Consider the following 21,043-nt stretch of genomic DNA (forward strand, 5'->3'; position numbering starts at 1 on the left):
TTTCTGTGGGGCCCTCTAGAGGAGGATGTAGACTGTCTGTGGAAGCTCTTCATTTTGTGGCCATATCTATGTTGAACATGCATTTTCTAGCATGTTGTCTTCTTTCCTTGTTCTTTTTTCCCTTACTATTCCTGTGTAGATCCAAGACACAGCGATTGAGCTTTGTATCAGTCTTCTTTACTCTTGAAATTGATTCTCATATTCACAAAACTAGAACGTATTTATCTACCATCACAACATAATTTAATAAAAGCTCATAGTAAACGTGCATATTGTGTTCTGAGAGTTGTATACCTTATCTCTCTATTTGTCTCACATCTGGCAGAGCAGGAATAAGTGGCTGAAAACAGTGCAAATTCATTACCTGGCAGTTCTGGTTGGTAAAAGGCTGACAGGTCAGAATGCCATAATATTAACGTGTTAACCATGCTCCTTTCTCTAGGGGAGAATCCCTGTCCTTGTCTCCTAAATGCTGCTCACATTCCTTGGCTCATGACTCCCTTTGTTCATCTTCAAGGTGGGCAGTGTAGTATTTCTCTGGCCATCATCACGTCTCTCTCTGGCCACAGCCAGGCCTGGCTCTCTATTTTTCCAGACTTATATAATTAGATGGGGCTCTACCTGGATAATGAAGGATAACCTTTCCATTTTAAGATTCTTAAACTCCATTGTTCTGCAAAGTCCCTTTTGCCATAGAAGGTAACATTCACTGGTTCCAGGAGTTTGGGTGTGGATAACTTTGGGGAGACCATTATTCTGTCTACCCACAACTACCATTCTCTTTTCCAAATGAGAGTAAGGTTTGGAGATGTTAGAGAGGCCACTGGATTTACTGACAGCTACCCCAAAAATAAGGTCAGAGCTGACTTTGAATGTAGCTTTCTCTGATTCTCTATTGCTGTTAGCCACTTTGCTACATGCAGTTGTGGGCTTTCATGCCTTAATTTTACCTATTAAAGGGATTCCCTAGATCCAAGGGTTTTATAAGCATTTCTGTGTGATGTTTCTATAACAGGTTTTCTATTGGGGGTTTCTGATGTTTCATAGTTAAAGTGACTTGTCCTGAGGTAGGGGAAAGTGGGTGACAATGTTTAGAGTTTTTTTATGCTTGGGCTATTGTAGGTGTTATCCAAATTCTGCCTGTCTTTTCTCATAGAGACTTGATAGATGAATGGAACAGAAGAGAGATTAATAATCATTGCAAGGAAAAAATAAACTTTCAAAATGATCTACTTTGTGGACAGCAGTGAAGATTCCATCTGTTAAATTAGAATTTGAGTAACATTTCACAAATTTAAAAGACTTTTCCTTTACTTTTTGAAGGGCGTGATAGAGATTTTTAATATGCAGTGTTTTTTTGTGAAGGTTCCCCTGCGATAGGTTTTTTTTTTTTTTTGCGCTGTGTTACTATATATATTCTTTTAGAGTAGATTTTCTAAAATTATGTATCTTTCTCAATTTAACACAAAATTATTTCATATTGGGACCTGGCACTTAAATTTTGGTTTAAAAGAAAGCTGTAGAATTGTATGTTATTGGCACCAACTGTGATTCTATAATGTTTTCTAAAAATGCTGGAGATAATTATTGAAACTAATATATATGTATAAGCTCTTCCATTATGTGTGGCATTTAAAGACTTGTTCTTTGTAATTTTCAGTCTCCATTTTTAGTTTGCAGAAAGGACTCAATTCTTGAGAGAACACATCATTGTGAAAAGTTAATAACAAAACATGAATTTCATTTGCTTCCAATTAAGCACCAAAATGTCAAAACTTAATATCTTGAAAATGCATATTAAGCCACACACCTTATGAAAAGTATGATGATATTAAAATCAAGTGTAGCAATCCAAAATCCTCATGCAGAGCTTGAAATGAGTGTTTTTACTTTTTGGGGGCTACAAAGGTACCTTGACTTTTAGTTTTATTGTTCAAACTGAAACTAAAATTGCATGTTACTAGAAAGATGGGCATTATACTTGGACTGGGTTGTCAAACTAGGGACCATGGGCCGAATTTGGCCTGTTTATTTTATAAATAAAGTTTTATTTAAATGTAGTCACAGTCATTTGTTTTTGCATTGTCTGCTGGTACTCTTTCATACTATAATTGGTGAGTAGAGTTGTTATGAAAGAGACAGTATGGCCGGGCGCGGTGGCTCAAGCCTGTAATCCCAGCACTTTGGGAGGCCGAGACGGGCGGATCACGAGGTCAGGAGATCGAGACCATCCTGGAACATGGTGAAACCCCGTCTCTACTAAAAAATACAAAAAACTAGCCGGGCGCGGTAGCGGGCGCCTGTAGTCCCAGCTACTCGGGAGGCTGAGGCAGGAGAATGGCGCAAACCAGGGAGGCGGAGCTTGCAGCCATGCACCCAAACCTAGGTGACAGAGAAAGACAAAAAAAAAAAAAAAAAGAAAAAAAAAAAGAAAGAGACAGTATGGACCACAGCTCCAAAAATATTTACTGTCTTATTCTTTTCAGGAAAAGTTTGCCAATTGACCCCTAATCTAGTGGCATGTCTGTGTCTCTAATACAGGCAAACACTTGCCAGTCACTGTCAGATAAACAAACTGATTTTACTATATATGGATAATTTGGTGTATACATATGCATACTTTTCCATTTTTTTGTAAATATTAAGGACTTCTTTTCCCATTTATGTTGTTCATTATAAGGTTGAATAGCCCAGTTATTCATCCTACTGTGATTTCTTCATACCAGTTACCCTGGTACGGTATGAACCCTGGTATGGTTCTTCCAGATTGTTTAATCAGCTGATTCTATCTATACGTCAGCAGGTTTCTGAGCTTCCTGTCTGTCTTTGTGACTGTACAATGGTTTTCTTCGTTGTATCATAAATGGATCGATGATATATTGTTCATGGAAATAGCATTTGTTCAAAATGACAAAGCCATTTATAAAAGGAGGACTGTAATTATGAGTCCTACTCATATTCTGTATATTCACATTTCTGTTTTTTACCTGAGACAAGTATTGGCCTTGAAAAAGCTTGAATTGGAGGCAGGGGAGGGGTTTGTTTTGGTTCCAGTCATGGTTCTTTTCTTGGAAGGCTAAGCTGAGTTGCTAGGTGTGGGATTGAAGGGTGAATCTCCAAGGTGACAGCCATTGTGGATCCTTAGAAGTTTTTTACTCTTTGGGGTATGTTTTCTATTTTATTTATTTTTTTGAGATGGAATCTTGCTCTGTTTCCCAGGCTGGAGTACAGTGGCAGGATCTTGGCTCACTGCAACCTCCGCCTTCTGGGTTCAAGCAGTTCTCCTGCCTCAGTCTCCTGAGTAGCTGGGATTACAGATGCGTGCCACCACACCTGGCTAATTTTTTATGTTTTTGGTAGAGACTGGATTTCATCATGTTGGCCAGGCTGGTCTTGAACTCCTGACCTCAAGTGATCCACCTGCCTCAGCCTCCCAAAGTGCTGGGATTACAGACATGAGCCACGGTGCCTCCCTACTCTTTGGGACTTATAAGAAGAAGTATATTAGCATCCTAAGAACTGTATTAGTTATAAGAAGACACAGAGTTATTTTTTTATTTTTATAGCTTTTTAAAATATAACATTTAAAACTTTTAATTTGGAATAATTTTATACTTCAGAAAAGTTGGTTTTATGGAAAGAGTATTTCCATATACGCTTCATCTATCCCTAATGTTAACATTTTACATAATCATAGAACAATTATCAAAAGTAAGAAACTCACACTGAGTCAGTACTGTCAACTAATCAGAGCTCATTAGAATTGTGCCTATTTTTTCACTAATGCGCTTTTTCTATCCTCCCACTGCATGTAGTTCTTATTCTTCCTCGGACTCCTCCGGTTTGCACAATTTCCTTATTGTCCTCATTCTTTCTTTTACTTTCATGACCCTTGATACTTTCGGAGAGCCTTATTTGTGTTTCAGAATATCCCTCAATTTGGGTTTGTCTGATGTTTCCTCACGATAAGAAGGAAGTTATACATTTTTGGCAAGAATACCACAATAATAATGTTATATACTTCCCAGTGCATTTTATCAGATGGTACGTGATATTGCTACATCTTACTATGAAGTTAACGTGGGTACAGCAGTGGCTGCCAAGTTTCTCCACTTCAACGATATTGCTGTTTTGCTTTTTAGTCAAAATGACTCTTCTGGGGAGACATTCTGAGCCATTTATCATCATATTCACACTCATTAATGTTAGCATCCATTAGTAGATTTTACCTGAACAGTTTTTACTGTGGAGGTTGCCTAATGATGATTTCTGTTGTCATCATTCCTTCTATGTATTATTTGGAATGCTATAGCAGAGAACAGCTGTTTATTCTCTACCGTTTATTTGTTCAGTTATTTATATTATGGACACATGGATTTTAGTTTATTCTTTGGATAATGATCCAATGCCAGTATGATTTCTTTAGTTTGTAAGTTGTCTTAGCTTTGTCCATTGGGAGCCCCTTCAGGTTGACACCTGCTTCCCTTTGCTGTGCCTTCATCATTTTTGAGTACCCCTTACTTTTTGACATCACAAGGTATTCCTTGCTTACCATGTGTTTCCCTGACCACAGCCCTGAAATCAACCGTTTGTCAAGGAGCCCTTGTTCATTAACCGGAGAATGGTATTAGAAACCATGATCGGGTTACTAGGTATGCTCAGTGACACTGGGGATACCTCTGTTTCTAGGATCTCTGTGTGGACAGAGCTGCGAACTCTGTATACTCAGACATGCATTAACAGTTGTTGGTATACTTACCCATTTGTCTGTGTATTTACCTAACTATGTACTTACAAAAACTGTGAATTTGGCCGGGAGCAGTGGCTCATGCCTGTAATCCCAGCACTTTGGGAGGCTGAGGCGGGCAGATCACTTGAGGTCAGAAGTTCGAGACTGGCCTGGCCAATATGTTGAAACCCTGTCTCTACCAAAAATACAAAAATTGCCTGGGTGTGGTGGCATACGCCTGTAATCCCAGCTACTTGGGAGGCTGAGGCAGAAGAATCACTTGAACCCAGGAAGTGGCGGTTGCAGTGAGCCAAAATCATGTGGTTGCATTCCAGCCTGGGTGTCTCAGCGAGTCTCCATCTCAAAACAAAACAAACAAAAACTGAGCTCATACTGATGTCCTGGATTCCATTCTGAACACCAGTTTATTCTAGCTTTTTCTTCTCTGTAACTTCTGTTTCTGTGAAAACATCTGCTTTCATTATCAAAAATATTTGCACTCTTTTGTTCATTCTTGGTGTGTGTGTGTGTGTGTGTGTGTGTGTAGTAGAGTGAGAACTGCTAAAGAGAAACAAATTTACTAACTAGAATAAATATTTGTATGACAGTTTGTCTTTAGCATGTATCTTATGCACAAATAAGAAGATACATGTTTAGTTTTTAATATCCCCTTTTTATGTGAATAGTAGTTCATACCATGTGTGTATACACACACACACACAGATATATATGTATACTCATATATATACACACACTCTTTTGCATTTTTCTTTTCCATTTAAGTATATATCCTATATTTTAAAGAAGATTTATATCTGTCCCTGACTTAGCATGCTGTGATAGCAAAGAATTTTATTATTTTTTACCCATAGACTTTTGAATATGAAATGTACGACTTAGAATTATACAAGTAAAGCATCAAAATTTAGGGAAAGACTGTTTCTTTGAGATTTTTCTTCCTGAAACTTACCATTCTAGGGTCATTTATATCAGTAGTTTTGCACTATAGAATTACGTCAAAATAGTACAAAATTTTGGTAGTAAATTAAGTGCCTTTATTTTTAAGTGCACATTTACCTTTCATTTCTAGCTGGTAGCGGTGTTTGATGAGCAGGATCCACATCATGGAGGTGATGGCACCAGTGCCAGTTCAACGGGTACCCAGAGCCCAGAGATATTTGGTAGTGAGCTTGGCACCAACAGTGTCTCAGCCTTTCATCCTTACCAAGCAACAAGTGAAATTGAGGTCACACCTTCAGTCCTTCGAGCAAGTAAGTGAAAGCTCTTTCTTCTCTTCACATTTCGTCTTAATTTACAGGAATACCAACTTTTGTTATTCATCCATGCCCCTGTAAATGGAATTATCTGTTTTTTTTTTTTTTTCAAAAATTAAGTTTAGGACCCAGGCAAATGTCGTTTGCACGAGAAGTAGGCAGTTCTTTACATTGTAATAGATTAGGCTTACTTTACTTTCGACTAGTAGACTTTCCGTGACTCACTAACTGTAAATAAGGACAATAGTTCAAGTTAAATTATTTGGATTTTCCTTTCCATATATTTATCTGAATGCTAGAACAAGTAGAAATGACCAAAGAGCTTTGCATTGAAACAAAACATGGCATCATTCATTATAGTCAACTCTGTTACAACCATCATTTATATTATTTGAACTTTATCTGAAGAGCTGCAGAAGAAGAGACCTCCCTGTCAAAGTTATCTTCAGGGATTTGGGTGGGCAGAATACCTCTTTAGGGAAGGTGAATATGGACATAGTGAGTCCTATATGAGGAATCCTAGGACCCTTAGTATTCCAGATCTAGGATACTTGCCTAAAGAGTTCTGTTAACCATTCTTGGAAGGTACTCATAAAAGTCAGGTATTTTTGCTACAAGTATTTAGTGTTTTTAGTTGTATAATCTTGTAATTGAGCAGTTATTAAGAGTTAGAAGATCACTTTCAATAAATGTATAAGCTTAAAAGATTTTTTGTCTGGGGGTGGCTTATGCCTATAATCCCAGCACTTTGGGAGGCCGAGGTGGGCGGATCACCTGAGGTCACGAGTTTGAGACCAGCCTGGCCAACATGGTGAAACCCCGTTTCTACTAAAAATACAAAAATTAGCCAGGCGTGGTGGCAGATGCCTGTAATCCCAGCTACTTGGGAGGCTGAAACAAGAGAATTGCTTGAACGATTGGAGGATGGAGGTGGAGGTTGCAGTGAACTGAGATTGTGCCATTGCACTCCAGCCTGAGCAACAGAGTGAAGGGAAATAAAAGGATTATTTATTTTTTAGGTACATCTATTTGGAAACAATTCTCTTTTTTTCAGGTAGAAAATTTGGGTCTTATGTGTATTTAGTGATTGGTAGTCTTCAGTAGATCTTTATAAATAAATGGGTAATAATATATGTTAATTATATATATATTTAGGATATAGAATATTGGTAGATAATATTTAGAATGTATAATTTATTCTTCTAAAAGTGCATCCTAATTCCCGTTTTTTGCATTGATAGCAATCTGTAGTAATTTGGCAATTTGCTTCTAGATGTTTACAAACTACTTCTGCTTCTGTTGTCCCTTGAATATATATATAAAGAGAACAAGGAAAGAAGAGCAGTTTAACAGTTAGAGGTCTGTTAGCCCATCAGAACCCACAGGACAAGTGTGCCATACAGAGGTGTAGAGAATTTAGAAGGTATAGTTCAAGATGGGTTATGTAAGTGATGCTCTAGAGGATTGTGTGCAGCTGCAGACCAGTGCTATCCACTTACTACAGTTGCTTTCTATCATCCAGACAAGATCGGGCTCAGATACAATGACATGTTTCCAAGGATGCTTGGGGTGGAAGAGAACCTATAAGTTGTTTTAGTTGAATATTTTTTATATGCAAGAGATTTAGGTTTATTTATGCACATATGCAAGAAACTAATTTTGTGAAAATAATTTTGTTTACTAGGATACACTGTTTAAAAAGTCTTATATTGGATTTGCTTTGGGCAGTGTTTTTCAAAAGGTGAGGCATGTACCGTAAAGGGTATACAAAATGATGTGTAGGTGGTACACTAGTTACCCTGGTTGATTTTTTTTACTAGCTCATTAAATCTACGACTTAGTGGATATCTGCTTGGAATGATCCTGTGTATACAATATTGACTGCCTAAATTTGACTCATGGAAAATTTTAATTAAATAGTACTTCAGGTCTTCAGATACCAGAAGTTTGGAAAATAGTGTCTTTATTTGAGTAATAACACTGTAATGTATGTACTTAAATACAGAACTTTCTGTTGTGTTATTGTTGTACTTGTATCTTTTCTAAAGCAATATGTAGCTTTACTATAGCTGCATCATAAAAATATTAGAAAAGTTAATTCCTTTATGTTGATTTATGAAGTCGATTGACATACTTTCCATCAATTTTTACCTTTTGACTGCCCTGGGCTCAACAAAATTTCTAACACATAACCGTCCACAGTTGACTGGCATTATGTGTTAAAATTTAAATGGTGTTTTAAACCATTTAAACAAATATCTCTTTTTATCTTGTTTTTATTGAGAAAAAGAAGTTACATTTGAAACGTATGTGTTGTCTTGCAGCCACCAGTGGGAGAATATGCAAATCTTATTTTCTTGTTCTCATTTTGGTATGCTAAGGTTTAGATTTTCAGGTCTTGGCAGGCATTGGGTTAAACATCTACTATACACAGGTCCATAACTGTGTGAACGTAATGCATCGCACATGAGTCACCTGTCAAGGTGATTTTTCATACTGTGTTAATGACATTCATTCAGACATAGAACATGAGTTTGTCTGTACTGACCATGCTTTGTGCTAGGTGGTGAGTCCAGGGTTGAGTTAATAAGGCCTAGCGCTTGCTATCAAGGAGCTGTAGTTAGTAGTAAATAGTTAGTAGTCTAACTGTTTACAGATATGAAAAGAAAGAAGCCAACAATATGTAGAGATTTGCTTAACTGAAGGATAATCGACACTAATTGGGGACATGACTGATAAAGGCTTTTAGATAAATAAATTTCTAATTTTTGCCTTAAAGAAGGAGTGGTCACTTTCCTGTTTTCCAATGAATGAATTCACTCATCTCCTTTGTTCCATAAAGAGTTGGTGGAAATTGAGAAAAATATATAGAGTATGTATTTTTTTTCCATAGAAAAATGGATATGAAGTTTGGGTATTAAGATAAAGCCTAGATGGTTTTCATAGGTAGAATTCTCATCTTGAGGTCTTTTTATGTTTCCCTAGAAGCTGCCTTTAATTTAGCCTTGAGCTTTTTTTGTAGAAAATACAGAGAGATCACTGATTTAGTTAAATCATTGTTCCTTAACCACAGGAGTGTTTTTTCTCCAAGGAACATTTGTCAGTGTCTGGTGATATTTTTGGTTGTGACAACTGGTGGAGTTGGGCATTGAGTAGAGGTCAAGGACACTAGTACACACCTTACAAGCACAGGACAGTCCCACATCAGAGAACTCTGCAGCCCAGATGTCAGTAGTGCCACGGTTAGAAATCCTGAATTAAATTTACATCATTGTTTGTGTAGTCAAAATAGCAGTTAACTTAAAACTTGAGAAATATTTTATTGATTCAGTATATTGAACAATATCCTGAATAACACCCTTAAACTAGTAAACATGTGATTACTAGTTAATAAAAATGTAGGAAAAGAGAAAGTTAAGTAAGATAATCCAGGCTGGGCGTGGTGGCTCACGCCTGTAATCCTAGCACTTTGGGATGCCAAGGCAGGCGAATCATGACGTCAGGAGTTTGAGACCAGCCTGGCCAACATGGTGAAACCCCGTCTCCACTAAAAATACAAAAAAATTACCTGGGCATGGTGGCACACGCCTGTAGTCCCAGCTATTCGGGAGGCTGAGACATGGAGAATCTCTTGAACCCGGGAGGTGGAGGTTGCAATGAGCCGAGATCATACCCTTGCATTCCAGCCTGGACGACAGAATGAGACTCTGGCTCCAAACCTACCTGCCTACATACCTACCTACATACCTACCTATGGAGAAGGGAGAGCATAGGATGGAGAAAGTAAAATAGAAACCAGATGCCTACTACTTCCTTCCTTCTGTATATTTGAGGTTGGAACTGTATCATCTTTTACATAATTATAAAATGATCAATTTTTAATTTTTACAGTAAACATTTCAAATGAATATTAATATTCATACATTTAATAAATTTCAATTTTAAAAACAAAAAATGAATATGAAATATCTGACCTTAAATATATTTTTAGTCGGTAGCCTAAACATAACAAGAGTAACTATTTCAATTAACTTTAAGCAATTTGTACAAACAAAGGGAGATGTATCCTAAGGAAAAAACGACAAGGACCCTGAAACTGTTTGTTGTTGGTATTGTTAATCTTAGAGTTTTGGGTGGGTATTACAGGATGAAAGAGATGGGAAATTATAATATTCTAATTCTGTCATTCCTGGTGTCATTGAGTACCCAGTATTCTTAATATAGAAGAAAAAGTGTACAGATATAAGTTAAAGGAGAATGAACAAAAATTGGATAGTCCTCAGTTTAGACATGTCATAATTAATTCCTGATGTGTTTTAATTTTTAAAAAAGGAAGAGAGAAGAAAAACTCCTGTGTATATTCACAGAAAAGGTCTAGCATCAATGACCAACCCAGTAACTCAGCATTTCTCAATCCAGACTATACTCTGGAAATAGCATTTTTTCATTTGAGGGGATCAGAGCTTCTTAGAGAAATGCCTGAATGCGAGTCTGTACAGGAAATGTATGGAATCATCCTGTCATATCAGAAAATAGAGCAGTTTGCAAAGATTACTTGGGTGGGCCAGAGGGCCTAGGAGGCGACACGATGCTCCTCCTGGCCAAAGACGGGACAGTGGGAGCCTCAATAAAGATAGCAACAGCAATACATGCATGAATGTATAATGATAATGAAACCAACAAGCAAGGAGAAAGCTACTAGTGAACCATCTTATTATTTGGAAACCTTATAAAGGAGAGCAGCAATATAGTGCGGTTTCACTGGATATTCAAATACTTGCTTTTTATGTAAGTATTTCAGCTAATAAATGAAGACATAATGATAGCATTGGAATATTGCTATTCTGCAACTTCTGATGAAATAATGGATCTAGGTACTGATCATTGCTAGGGTCTTGATGTGTCCCCCCAAATTTACATGTTGGAAATGTAATCCCTAGTACAACAGTGTTGGGAGGTGTAGCCTAATGGGAAGTGTTCAGGTCATAAAGTTGCTTATGATTTGGAAAACTGTTCAAAGAAAGATAAAATTAACAGCCCGGGCTGGTAATTTATAAAGGACCTCATCTGTATTAAAAATCAAAATATTAGGTGACCATGGTGGTGTGTGACTGCACTCGCTGTGGCTCGGGAGGCTGAGGCAAGAGGATTTCTTGAGCCTGGGAGATCAAGGCTACAGTGAGCTGTGATTGTCCACTGCACACCAGACTGAGTGACAGAGGGAGACTCTGTCACAAAGAAAAAAAGAAATGATCTATTCCGCATGTCCTTCATGTGATTGGTATCACTGTATAACCAAATAGTAGATGAAGAGGAAATCACTTTGTATATATGTATTAAAAATTACTTCTTAGTATAAAAAGAGTTTAGCATGAAAATAACTTAGTATAAAAAGAGCTTGAAGTATTAGGGTTACTCTGTTGCTTTGTCATGTGAGGACGCTGCATTCATTCTCTTTCCCTTCTACCTTCCTACATGTGAGGATGCAGTAAGAAGGTCCTCTCCAGATGCCAGCCCCTTGATCTTGCGCTTCCTGGGCTCCAGAACTGTGAGAGAGTACATTGCTGTTCTTTATAAATTACCAGTGTCAGGTACCCTGTTAGAGCAGGACAAAATGAACTAAGACAGTCACCATTAAAAAATAATAAGGAGAGACAACCAAGCCTTGTATGCCTTCTGATGAAAAAAACACAACACCTCCTATGAGGTAGTCTTGACAAAAGAAATTAATCATGAATCTGATCATACATCTAAATCCAAGTGCCTATTTACAGGAAATACAGAACCCTGAGAAGCATGTGAACACGATAGGGGTGCAATCAGCCTAGTCAAGATGGTGGGAAACTGTAAGACAAATGGACCACGTTCTTCAATAAAATCAACTGCACGGGCAGAAAGAGATGGAGAGGGAATTTATAAGTTAATAGAAACTTTTAAGAGATGTAACATCCAATCATAATGTCTGGATCTTATTTAAATCCTGATTTAAATGAAGCTTAATAGAAAGAATGACATATGTATGCTGATGAATAAAACACAAATTGGGCATTTAATAGTAAGGAATTATTTAGATGCAATAACGTTATTGAAATTATTTTTAAAAGAACCTTTACCTTTTAGTAGCATGTAATGAATTATTTATGATTAAAATAATATCTCTAGAATTTGCTTCAGAATAGTACAGGCTAGGGGATGGCTTACATAGAGATTCAGTATACCATTCTGTCTACTGTTATATGTTGGTTCAAAACTATCCTTAATAAAGGTACTTTTTTTTTTTTTTTTTTAAATAAAGGAAACACAAGGCACTTCTTAGTAGTTTGAAGGTTTATTTAATTACTTTTCTCTTTGAACTTTTTTTCCTCCATTCCATATAGCACCGAATTTTAACCTAATCTTTTTTAGGCTTGAATATTTTTATTGGTCATCTTATTTCTTTGCCACAAACAAAATACATTAAAAATTTAAATATAATACTGTTATTATTAGAATATAATTGATCAAAATAGCACACATATACAAATATGTAATATGTTTTGCTTTTTAATGTGGAAATAAGTGAAGGCCATCCAAATGAGAACAGGTGAAGGTTATTTATTCAGAGCTTGCTGTAGTAAGGGGGCAGCTATTGTGGCTTGCCTTTGGCGGAGGCTCCCAGGCAGGCTGAGGAGTGGGAATGCTTTTGCATGGAGAAATAGGAAGACTTGGGTGTGCTCTGACTGGAAACTGCTGGCATGAGGTAGCTGCAGGTGGGCTACCTAGAAGAGGGGCATATATGGTGTGATTGTTTAGAATTTCATATTTGGCGTTCTCTGGTTATTCCTACGTTGGAAGGAGAGTGAGAAATTAGGGAGTAAGTGGAGTTCTGTTACATCAGTATTACTCAATTCTTCTCCCTCCAAGTTAATGCTAAACACCAATTAGTGATCCTTTGTCAGAAATTATTTTTATAGATATATCAATGAGCTAAAAACTGGCTTATGATATCCTTCATCCTTCTTTTTTGTTCAGAGATCTAGAAACTAGTTGAGTGGCAAAAGCGTTTGTTATCCAGAGGCATTTATGTGCAACATTGGATCGATTTTCATGGTCCCTAAGAGAATCATTTTCTTCTGATATAAGAAAAAAGTGAAAACATTTTCTTTGACTCTAAAAATTTGTTTTTCTCTTTTGATTTTAAAGGAAAATAAAACATTCCTGGGCTTCTAAACTTACTGTGGTCCTGGACACTGCCTCGTGGACGTATTGGCTTTGGGGCTGTTGACCATGGAGAATTGGGTGGGAAGAAACCACATTACACCTTGACCCCCTTGTTTTCAGGCTTATAGAACCTTTTTAGGGAATGATGCATATTGAACATGAAGAACTTGACATGGGATACCTTAAAATGTATCTCTTGGAAGGTCTTTGCATACTCCCAGGCAGATGCATGTTCTGCTCTAAAGGAAACTGGTTACTAGATACTCTATGTAACTGTTGGGGTTTTTTCCCCCACTCAGATTTTGATAAGTTTGAGTATATATTATACTTTATGGGAGTATATTCTACTTTATGCTTTCAACATGAGCTTGTTATGCAGATACTCTTTTGTAATATAGAGTGTTTACATTTCAGAAAGAGTACGGGAAAGAGAGTCACACCATCTTGGACACTGGGCAAGGTTAGTAGGTAATTACACTGGTCGCCTCTCTGAGTACCTGCCTCAGGATGGTGTTGTATAGTAATGAGATAATGTTCACAGTTCCCGTGCAGCCCGTGACACAGGAGAAGCACCAGACTAATGGATGGTTGTGGAATGGTGTAGACAATCATGTCTCCTGAGGGCAGATCTGCTTCCTGGGGATATATAAAGGGGTTGAGGCGTTACTGAGCCCAAGTAACTAGGACGTGCATTCTGGAATGGGACACTACTGGCCCCTTAGGTAGATGGAGTGGAACTTTTGCAGAGTCAAATTGGAACCAGGTCTGTGATGTACATTTAACTGTCTTTATTTTCAGTATTAACAAATCAGACTTACATCTAAAGCTTTCAGGGTCACACAGTTCAGGTGCAAATCATTGAGTTCAAGACTGGTGATATTTTATGTATGACTTTTTCACTCTATGATTTTTTTTTCTTCTTCAATTTCCAAGGATTTTTTGTAGAAGTCAGATATTTGAGGGTAGCCCAGTTTTATATCATGGCTGGATTCCTTTTACCTCACAATTCAAATTTTTAAATATCGCCTCTGGAAGATCTAGACTGAAGAATGAAGTTTCCTTTGAAAATGATGTAAGCCCGAGGAATGGTGAAATTTCTGGAAATAGTATTGCTATAAAAATATAGGGAAACAAAGTATCTGATTTATTACATTTCTTTTTTTTGCTAAGTCTTTTGCCATTTTTAACCTTTTACAAGCTATATTAATTTTAGTTAATTTTTATCCATTACTTGGGAAATTTGTCTGAAATGATGGTATTTAATTAACTGATAAGATTTTACTATCTTCCTAACATTTAGACCTTAAAGAAATATCAGTAATTATTATAGAAGGCTTGTGCCTAAGTTAGTGTCCCCTCCCACTTCTTGATTTCTTAATTTTTTTTCTTAGCAAGAATATACAGATTGATTTTGTCTTTCTAGAATATCCAAGACTTTTGGTATGGAGATCTGTCCTCCTAACATTTGCTGGTATCAGAGTACTATTTTCTGGATCTGATTTAAATACATATTGGAAATAGAAATAATATTCCTATTGTATTTCCTTTTAACTTGTGAAGTGGAGCATGGCATACAAACGGTATTCTCAGTATTTCAAATAATTACCTTCTTACTGTGCAAGTTCTATTCAGCATATAAAACCCATCCAGTTTTGTTGTAGATGCAATCTGATTATTACATGTTGACAAGGTCATATATCTATTAATTGGATTGGAGATGGGATACAAAATTGCTGTAATTATTGTAATTTTCTAGCTAATTGCAGGGTTGGTGGTGAATATTTTACTTCTGCAAAATGAAAAACAGTATTCCATCAGAAGTTGTTTTGTGGGGTTTCAGACATTTTGTTTTATATCTTTGGTGCTTTTTGCCCGCAAAGTATCTCCTTTTTTTTTTTTTTTTTTTTTAATAGATCTGAATGTCACAGTGCTCATTGGCAGGGATCGGCAAAATCAGGCACAGGCAGAGAACTGAGTGGTACTCTCAGCTACCTCTTAGTTCCCGTTGCCACATTACCTCTGTTGTTTATTTATAACTTGGAGTACTCTTTTTTCCGACCTGTAACAAAGGTTGGAGGGGTCAGAGCCAATTGGAAGAGGATCTTCTGGTCTCTTGTCCCCTGCGCCCCACTCGGAAATACTCTCTAAAATGAGCATTTAAGAAATTAAGTTTGTATGGTTTATGTGTTCTCTTTTGCATTAAAAAATTAAGTAAATTACTGGTCATCTTAGTATTTTTAATACAGGGCTTACTTTGCACATTCTGTAGTTTTGGTTAGAAAACTGGGAGCTGCATTGGCATTTAAAAATAATGTTGTATATGCAAGATGTGTTTGGAGGGGTGCAGATCAGGGACACCGTGCTACGATGGGAGTGTTGGAAGCTCACTGCAGAAGATGGTAAAAGCAGGCTGATGTGTATTCACTGCTGAAATATAAACTGGAGGTGCAGGTGAAAATTGCCCAACCTAATGAGCAATTCGGCAGATGAGACAGGCTATCAGGTGGTGGCAGATAAGACAGCAGCAGGTGCACTGTGAACCAACTTGTGTGTTCAGAGAACTATATTTAAATACCACAAATAAAATCTTCTTTTTCACTAGTATTTGCAATCACAATGAAATGTATTTTATCCTTCGGATTTCCAATTAAATGGCCTTTAACATATAATGATTTTTGTTGCAAAATTATTTTTTAAATTTGTTGACATTTTTCATCCATAAAACATGAACAAGATATATTTTCCATACATAGCGACATAAGTAATATTAGGTTTTCTAACACATTAATAACATAAAAATGATCACCTTGGTGGACTGAAACATTTCATCTGTGGAGTTGACATTGGAGCAGACTTAGGTAACATTATACTCTTTTCAGTGTATCATGCCATTTATATCTGCTTGCGTTACCCAGGAATTCTTTGCTCCCATTGGGTGCATGAAAATTAAGACATGTGCATGGTTTCTCCCCATTGAGGCCATCAATATATTGTATAGGAGACATGTGGAAAAGATTTTCATGAATCTATTGGGTATAACAGCTCCTTAGGAAACTTCCCACTTCACCTTCCTGATGTTTACCATTTGGAAATTGAGGCTCGATGTAAAATGATAACATTCTGTACTCATGGCATAACTGAAGCTCAGGTCTCCAAATTCAAGACAAGCAGAGGTATTGTTGAAAATGTATGAGCATTTATTATCCCTCAAAATCTGTGGCTTTTCCAAACACCTGACTTTGGTGGGTCCCAAGAATCTTTGCAGTTCCTATCTGTCATGTCATCAGTATTTCTTTTCCTTTCTTTTTGATGGAGTCTCTCTCTGTTGCCTAGGCTGGAGTGCAGTAGTACCATCTTGGCTCACTGCAACTTCCACCTCCCGGGTTCAAGTGATTCTCCTGCCTCAACCTCTCGAGTAGCTGGGATTACAGGAATCTGCCAGAATTCCTGGTAATTTTTGTATTTTTAGTAGTGATGGGCTTTCATGATGTTGGCTAGGCTGGCTTCGACCTCCTGACCTCAAGGGATCCACCTGCCTCAGCTTCCCAAAGTGCTGGGATTATAAGCGTGAGCCACCATATGCAGCCTGACATCAGTATTTCTAAGTTGTCTTTAAGCGGGATAAATATTTGGCCCATATATTTAATTGCATCTCTGTGAAGCCCTGAAATTAAAAATCTTCACATGTATGTAATATAATATTTTACACTTTATAATAGTAACTGGCACAGTCCACTGGCCCCATTTTTTAGAGGTATTCTGCCCCATGTCATCAGATGTAGACATTGGCCTGGCCTTCATCTGGAAAGGCTTGGCTGTTGGGGGTTCACAGGGCTGTCTGTGGGATATCCACAGAGCCTTGACATGTGACCCATTAGGATAGTGTGAGTCACAGAATTTGCCTTTGAAATTAGACCCAAACCATGTGCTACTGCACCCGCTGTACACAAAGCTCTCTGTATCATTCAAAACCTGATGAAATCTTAGGGAAGGACAGGTTTACTCATTCATTCTTTTCCACACAGAAGATTCCCCTGCTGCCCAATTCTTCCCTCTTCACTTCTCTTTGCCCTTGAGTATTATATTTGACTTGACTCTGAGGTCTTGCCTGGTATTCTTACATTTGCATGGGAATAAGCCTTATTTGCCTAATTATGTTACCTGTTTATCGGAAGCAGAAATAGTTACTTACACTCGAAAATTTGTAATGGGAATGTAGCTGTGAATATGAAAGCCTATTTAAATCAAAGCAAGAAATCCCATTTCCAAATGATAATAAGACGTGTGTTAAAAGAAGAAAATAATGGTATGAAAGAGTTTGTTTCAATTGCCAAGATTAGACTGTACACTGGTCAATAAACAAGAGTTCTTTTTTTTTTTTTTTTTTTAATCTTTCAATCCAACCAGGTATTTGGGTTCTTTTTTCTGTTGGTACATGTCACTTAGAGACCCATATTGTGGATTATTTTGTCAGCATGAAAGCCTGGCAGATAAAATCCTTTCCCCTCTTCTTGCTGCACTTGATATAGATCTCTTCTTTACTTCTTGAGAATATGTTTGCTTATTTATTTGTTCGTTGCCTTTAGTGTCAGCAATGGCTTTGTGTCCCCAGTGCTGTTTGCTCCTGCCTGGCTCCTCTACAAAGCTGGAGAGGTGCCTCATATCTCAGAATTTCAGAGTCACCCCCAACCAGTGAAGGACTAAGAGAAAGCTGTGCATGAGCCAGCAAGGTGCTGATAAGTGTACCTCTGAGATTCTCACCTCTAACTTTTCCATGGAACGGACAACTAGTAGTTTCTCTCTGTGCTACATTTTAAAGGAAAAAAAGAAGTCTAAATCAGTTTATTAATTCATGGTGTTATTTTGTGTTTATTTATTTATATTGATTGGTAAATTAGTAATTTACAAACTGTCATTTGTCAGTTTATTGCCAACATATCAGCAAATACTATTATTATTTTTTTTTTAAATAATCTTGGGGCCGAGCACATTCGCTCAGTCCGTAATCTCAGCACTTTGGGAGGCAGAGGTGGGAGGACCACTTGAGGCCAGGAGTTCAAGACCAGCATGGGCAGCATAGTAAGATCCTGTCTCTGCAAAAAGAGCAAAAAATAAAAATAGCTGTACCTGGTGGCTCACACATGTAGTCTCAGCTACTTAGGAGGCTGAGACAAGTGGCTTGTTTGAACCAAGGAGTTCGGGCTGCAGTGAACTGTGATCATACTACTGCATTCTAGCCTAGGTGGCAGAGTGAGACCCCATCTCTTTAAAAAATCTGGGGACTCCAGTGTGTGCACTGCATGGCTTGTGAATGTGGAAGTGCAGTGAGCATAGTTTTGCTCAAGAATGGGTTGATGATAACGCTTTCCCAGAGTAAAGCTCATTTTTATAAAATCTCTCTGTCTCAGAACTGCTCCCTGCTTTAACTGCTTTTCTCTCTGGCATTTGAAAGCAGTTAACCATATATAAAATGAATGATTTTCATAGCTCCATAAAAGGAGCATTATGACATCATCTACTATTTCTCCCTCTCGTTCTCATAAATCCAAACCATCAACCTGTTTATTCTTGTGTACTGGCACACTGTGTATTCCCAGCATAGAATGCCTTTCTATCTATGTTCTCTCTAAAACTGGAGAAAGTTTTCTGCACCCTAAGTTTTCTACTCTAGGGATTAAACGGCCACTATAAATCACTTTCCCACTCTTCCTCACAGAGGAACGGGTAAATATGTAATAGCCATCACAGCAGCCTGTTGTCTGTCCTGCAGTTGTGTTTCTACCACATCACACAAAGCCTCTTTTTCTTGTCTTTTTAGCAGTACTCTGGTAGTAATTTTTTTAAACAGTATGTAATGTCTGTATGTACAAATACATATATATGTATGCACACACAGAGCTGATATTTAGTGAGGTTATATATAGAAGGACTATAGGAATAGCATGTAATTTAAGAAAAATAAATTATTTTTAAAAGATAGATCCTATGTTTAAGATGGGAAATTACAGTTAGATCAGTTAGGCATGCCTCGCCCAGCCATAATATGGAAAAAGTGTAAGCAAAGGGCATTTCAGCGAGCTGCTCGGGTACTCAACCTATCATCACATTTAATTAAAATGTCATTTTGAGCCATGGCCGATTCATTCGTTAATTTGTTATTTAAAACAGCTTGAGAAGTATTTATTTTAAATACAGAATTTGTGTTAATGAATTGGAAAAGAATATTGTATTGCTTGGCAGAGATGTTATAGCCTAACGATTTGTGGCTTAGAACAAGAAAAACCAGCTGGTGATCAGTTTGTCTAAGTAGTACATGAGTATCTACTAATATTTGATAGTAGCCAATTTTTTTTTTTTAATAACCAGAATAAAGGAGTTGGGAATGGGAGGCAGAAACAAGGACACTGACGCTCAAAACTGCACAGTATGGGTCTGTGATCCATGGTTCAGTTGGATCGCTTATGAGGAGGGGGAGGAAAGCCAGCTGGGCAGGGATATGCATGGGCCTGCGTCTGTGCTTCTGCCAGAAGAGAAGTCACCAGCTCTGCCTTCTTCACTTTCCCCCTTGTCTAAGATCTGTCCTTCTCTTTTCTTCAAAAGTGTGAAATTAGTTTAATCAAAGTTGTTGTTTTTTTTTTTTTTTTTTGAGATGGGTTCCTGCTGTGTTGACTATGCTCAAGTAATCCTCTCTCTGAGCCTCTGCAGTAGCTGGGACTATAGGTAGTCACCACCATACCTAGCCAAATCTAAGGCATAGTTTATTTTCTCCAATTTTGGAAAGCAGGGTATATGTAGTTCTGCGTGTGTGTGTGTGTCTATATCGCTACAAATGAGACCACTGTCTTAGTCCATTCAGGCTGCTTCAACAGAATACCTTAGACTGGGTGGCTTATAAACAACCAAACCATATTTCTCATGTCCTACAGGCTGGGAGTGCAAGATCAAGGTGCCAGCAGTTTTGGTGTCTAGTGAAGGCTTGCCTTCTCATAGATCTTTACTTCTCACTATGTCCTTATGTGGTGGGAGGAGCAAACAAGCTCCATTGGGTCATTTTAATAAGGGCACTAATCCAAGTCATGAGGACACAGCCTCCCACAAGGCCCCACATCCTATACCATCACCTTGGGGGTTAGGATGTCCACTCCTGAGTTTTGGTGGACACAACATTCATTCCATACTACTAGGGTAATGTCCTGATGTCAAGTCTTTACCTTAATCACATGTGTGATGTAAGGTAACATGGCAGGTTCTAGGGATTAAGATGTGGACATCTTTTTTTTTGGCAGGGGTGAGTGGTGAGGGACATTATTTTGCCTACCACATTTTACATACATTTAAATATTTATAGTAGTGTGAAAATAATGCACTTTACAAATGCATTGTCTTCCACGATAATATGAAATGAGCATCTGACCCAGTGATATTTATTAATGGGCTGATCATTTTGATTTCAGTATTTTGGGAAGGAAAGTAGTGAACAGTAATGATCTAGTGAGTGTATTAGCCCATTCTGAAATACCTGGGACTGGGGTAACTTTCATTGACTCACCGTTCTGCAGGCTTTCTAGGAAGGATGGCACTGGCATCTGCTTGGCATCTAGGGAAGCCTCTGGTAGCTTACAATCATGGTGAAAGTTGAAGGGGGAGCAGGCACATCACGTGATGAAAGCAAGAGCAAGTCGGGCGGAGGAGGTGCCACACACACACTTTTAAATTATCGGCTCTCCTGAGAACTCATTGTTGTGAAGACAGCACCAAACCATGAAGGATCCGTCCCCAGGATTCAGCCACCACCCACCAGGCCCCACCTCCAGCATTGGGGATTACAGTTCAACATGAG

The 21,043-nt window shown here is 37.8% G+C and overlaps 1 protein-coding gene across 1 annotated transcript in view; it reads left to right on the plus strand.

Annotated features, from left to right (window-relative positions):
* PARD3 (par-3 family cell polarity regulator) overlaps positions 1–21,043 on the plus strand; it is a 722,486-nt gene that overhangs the window by 298,089 nt on the left and 403,354 nt on the right. The window contains exon 3 of the mRNA XM_011956182.1: positions 5,820–6,000. Within this exon, the coding sequence (XP_011811572.1) occupies positions 5,820–6,000 (181 nt within the window). The remainder of the gene's footprint in view (positions 1–5,819; positions 6,001–21,043) is intronic.

The sequence above is a fragment of the Colobus angolensis genome, unplaced genomic scaffold (genome assembly GCF_000951035.1).
Source record: "Colobus angolensis palliatus isolate OR3802 unplaced genomic scaffold, Cang.pa_1.0 Scaffold41, whole genome shotgun sequence".
NCBI classification, from domain to species: Eukaryota; Metazoa; Chordata; class Mammalia; order Primates; family Cercopithecidae; genus Colobus; species Colobus angolensis.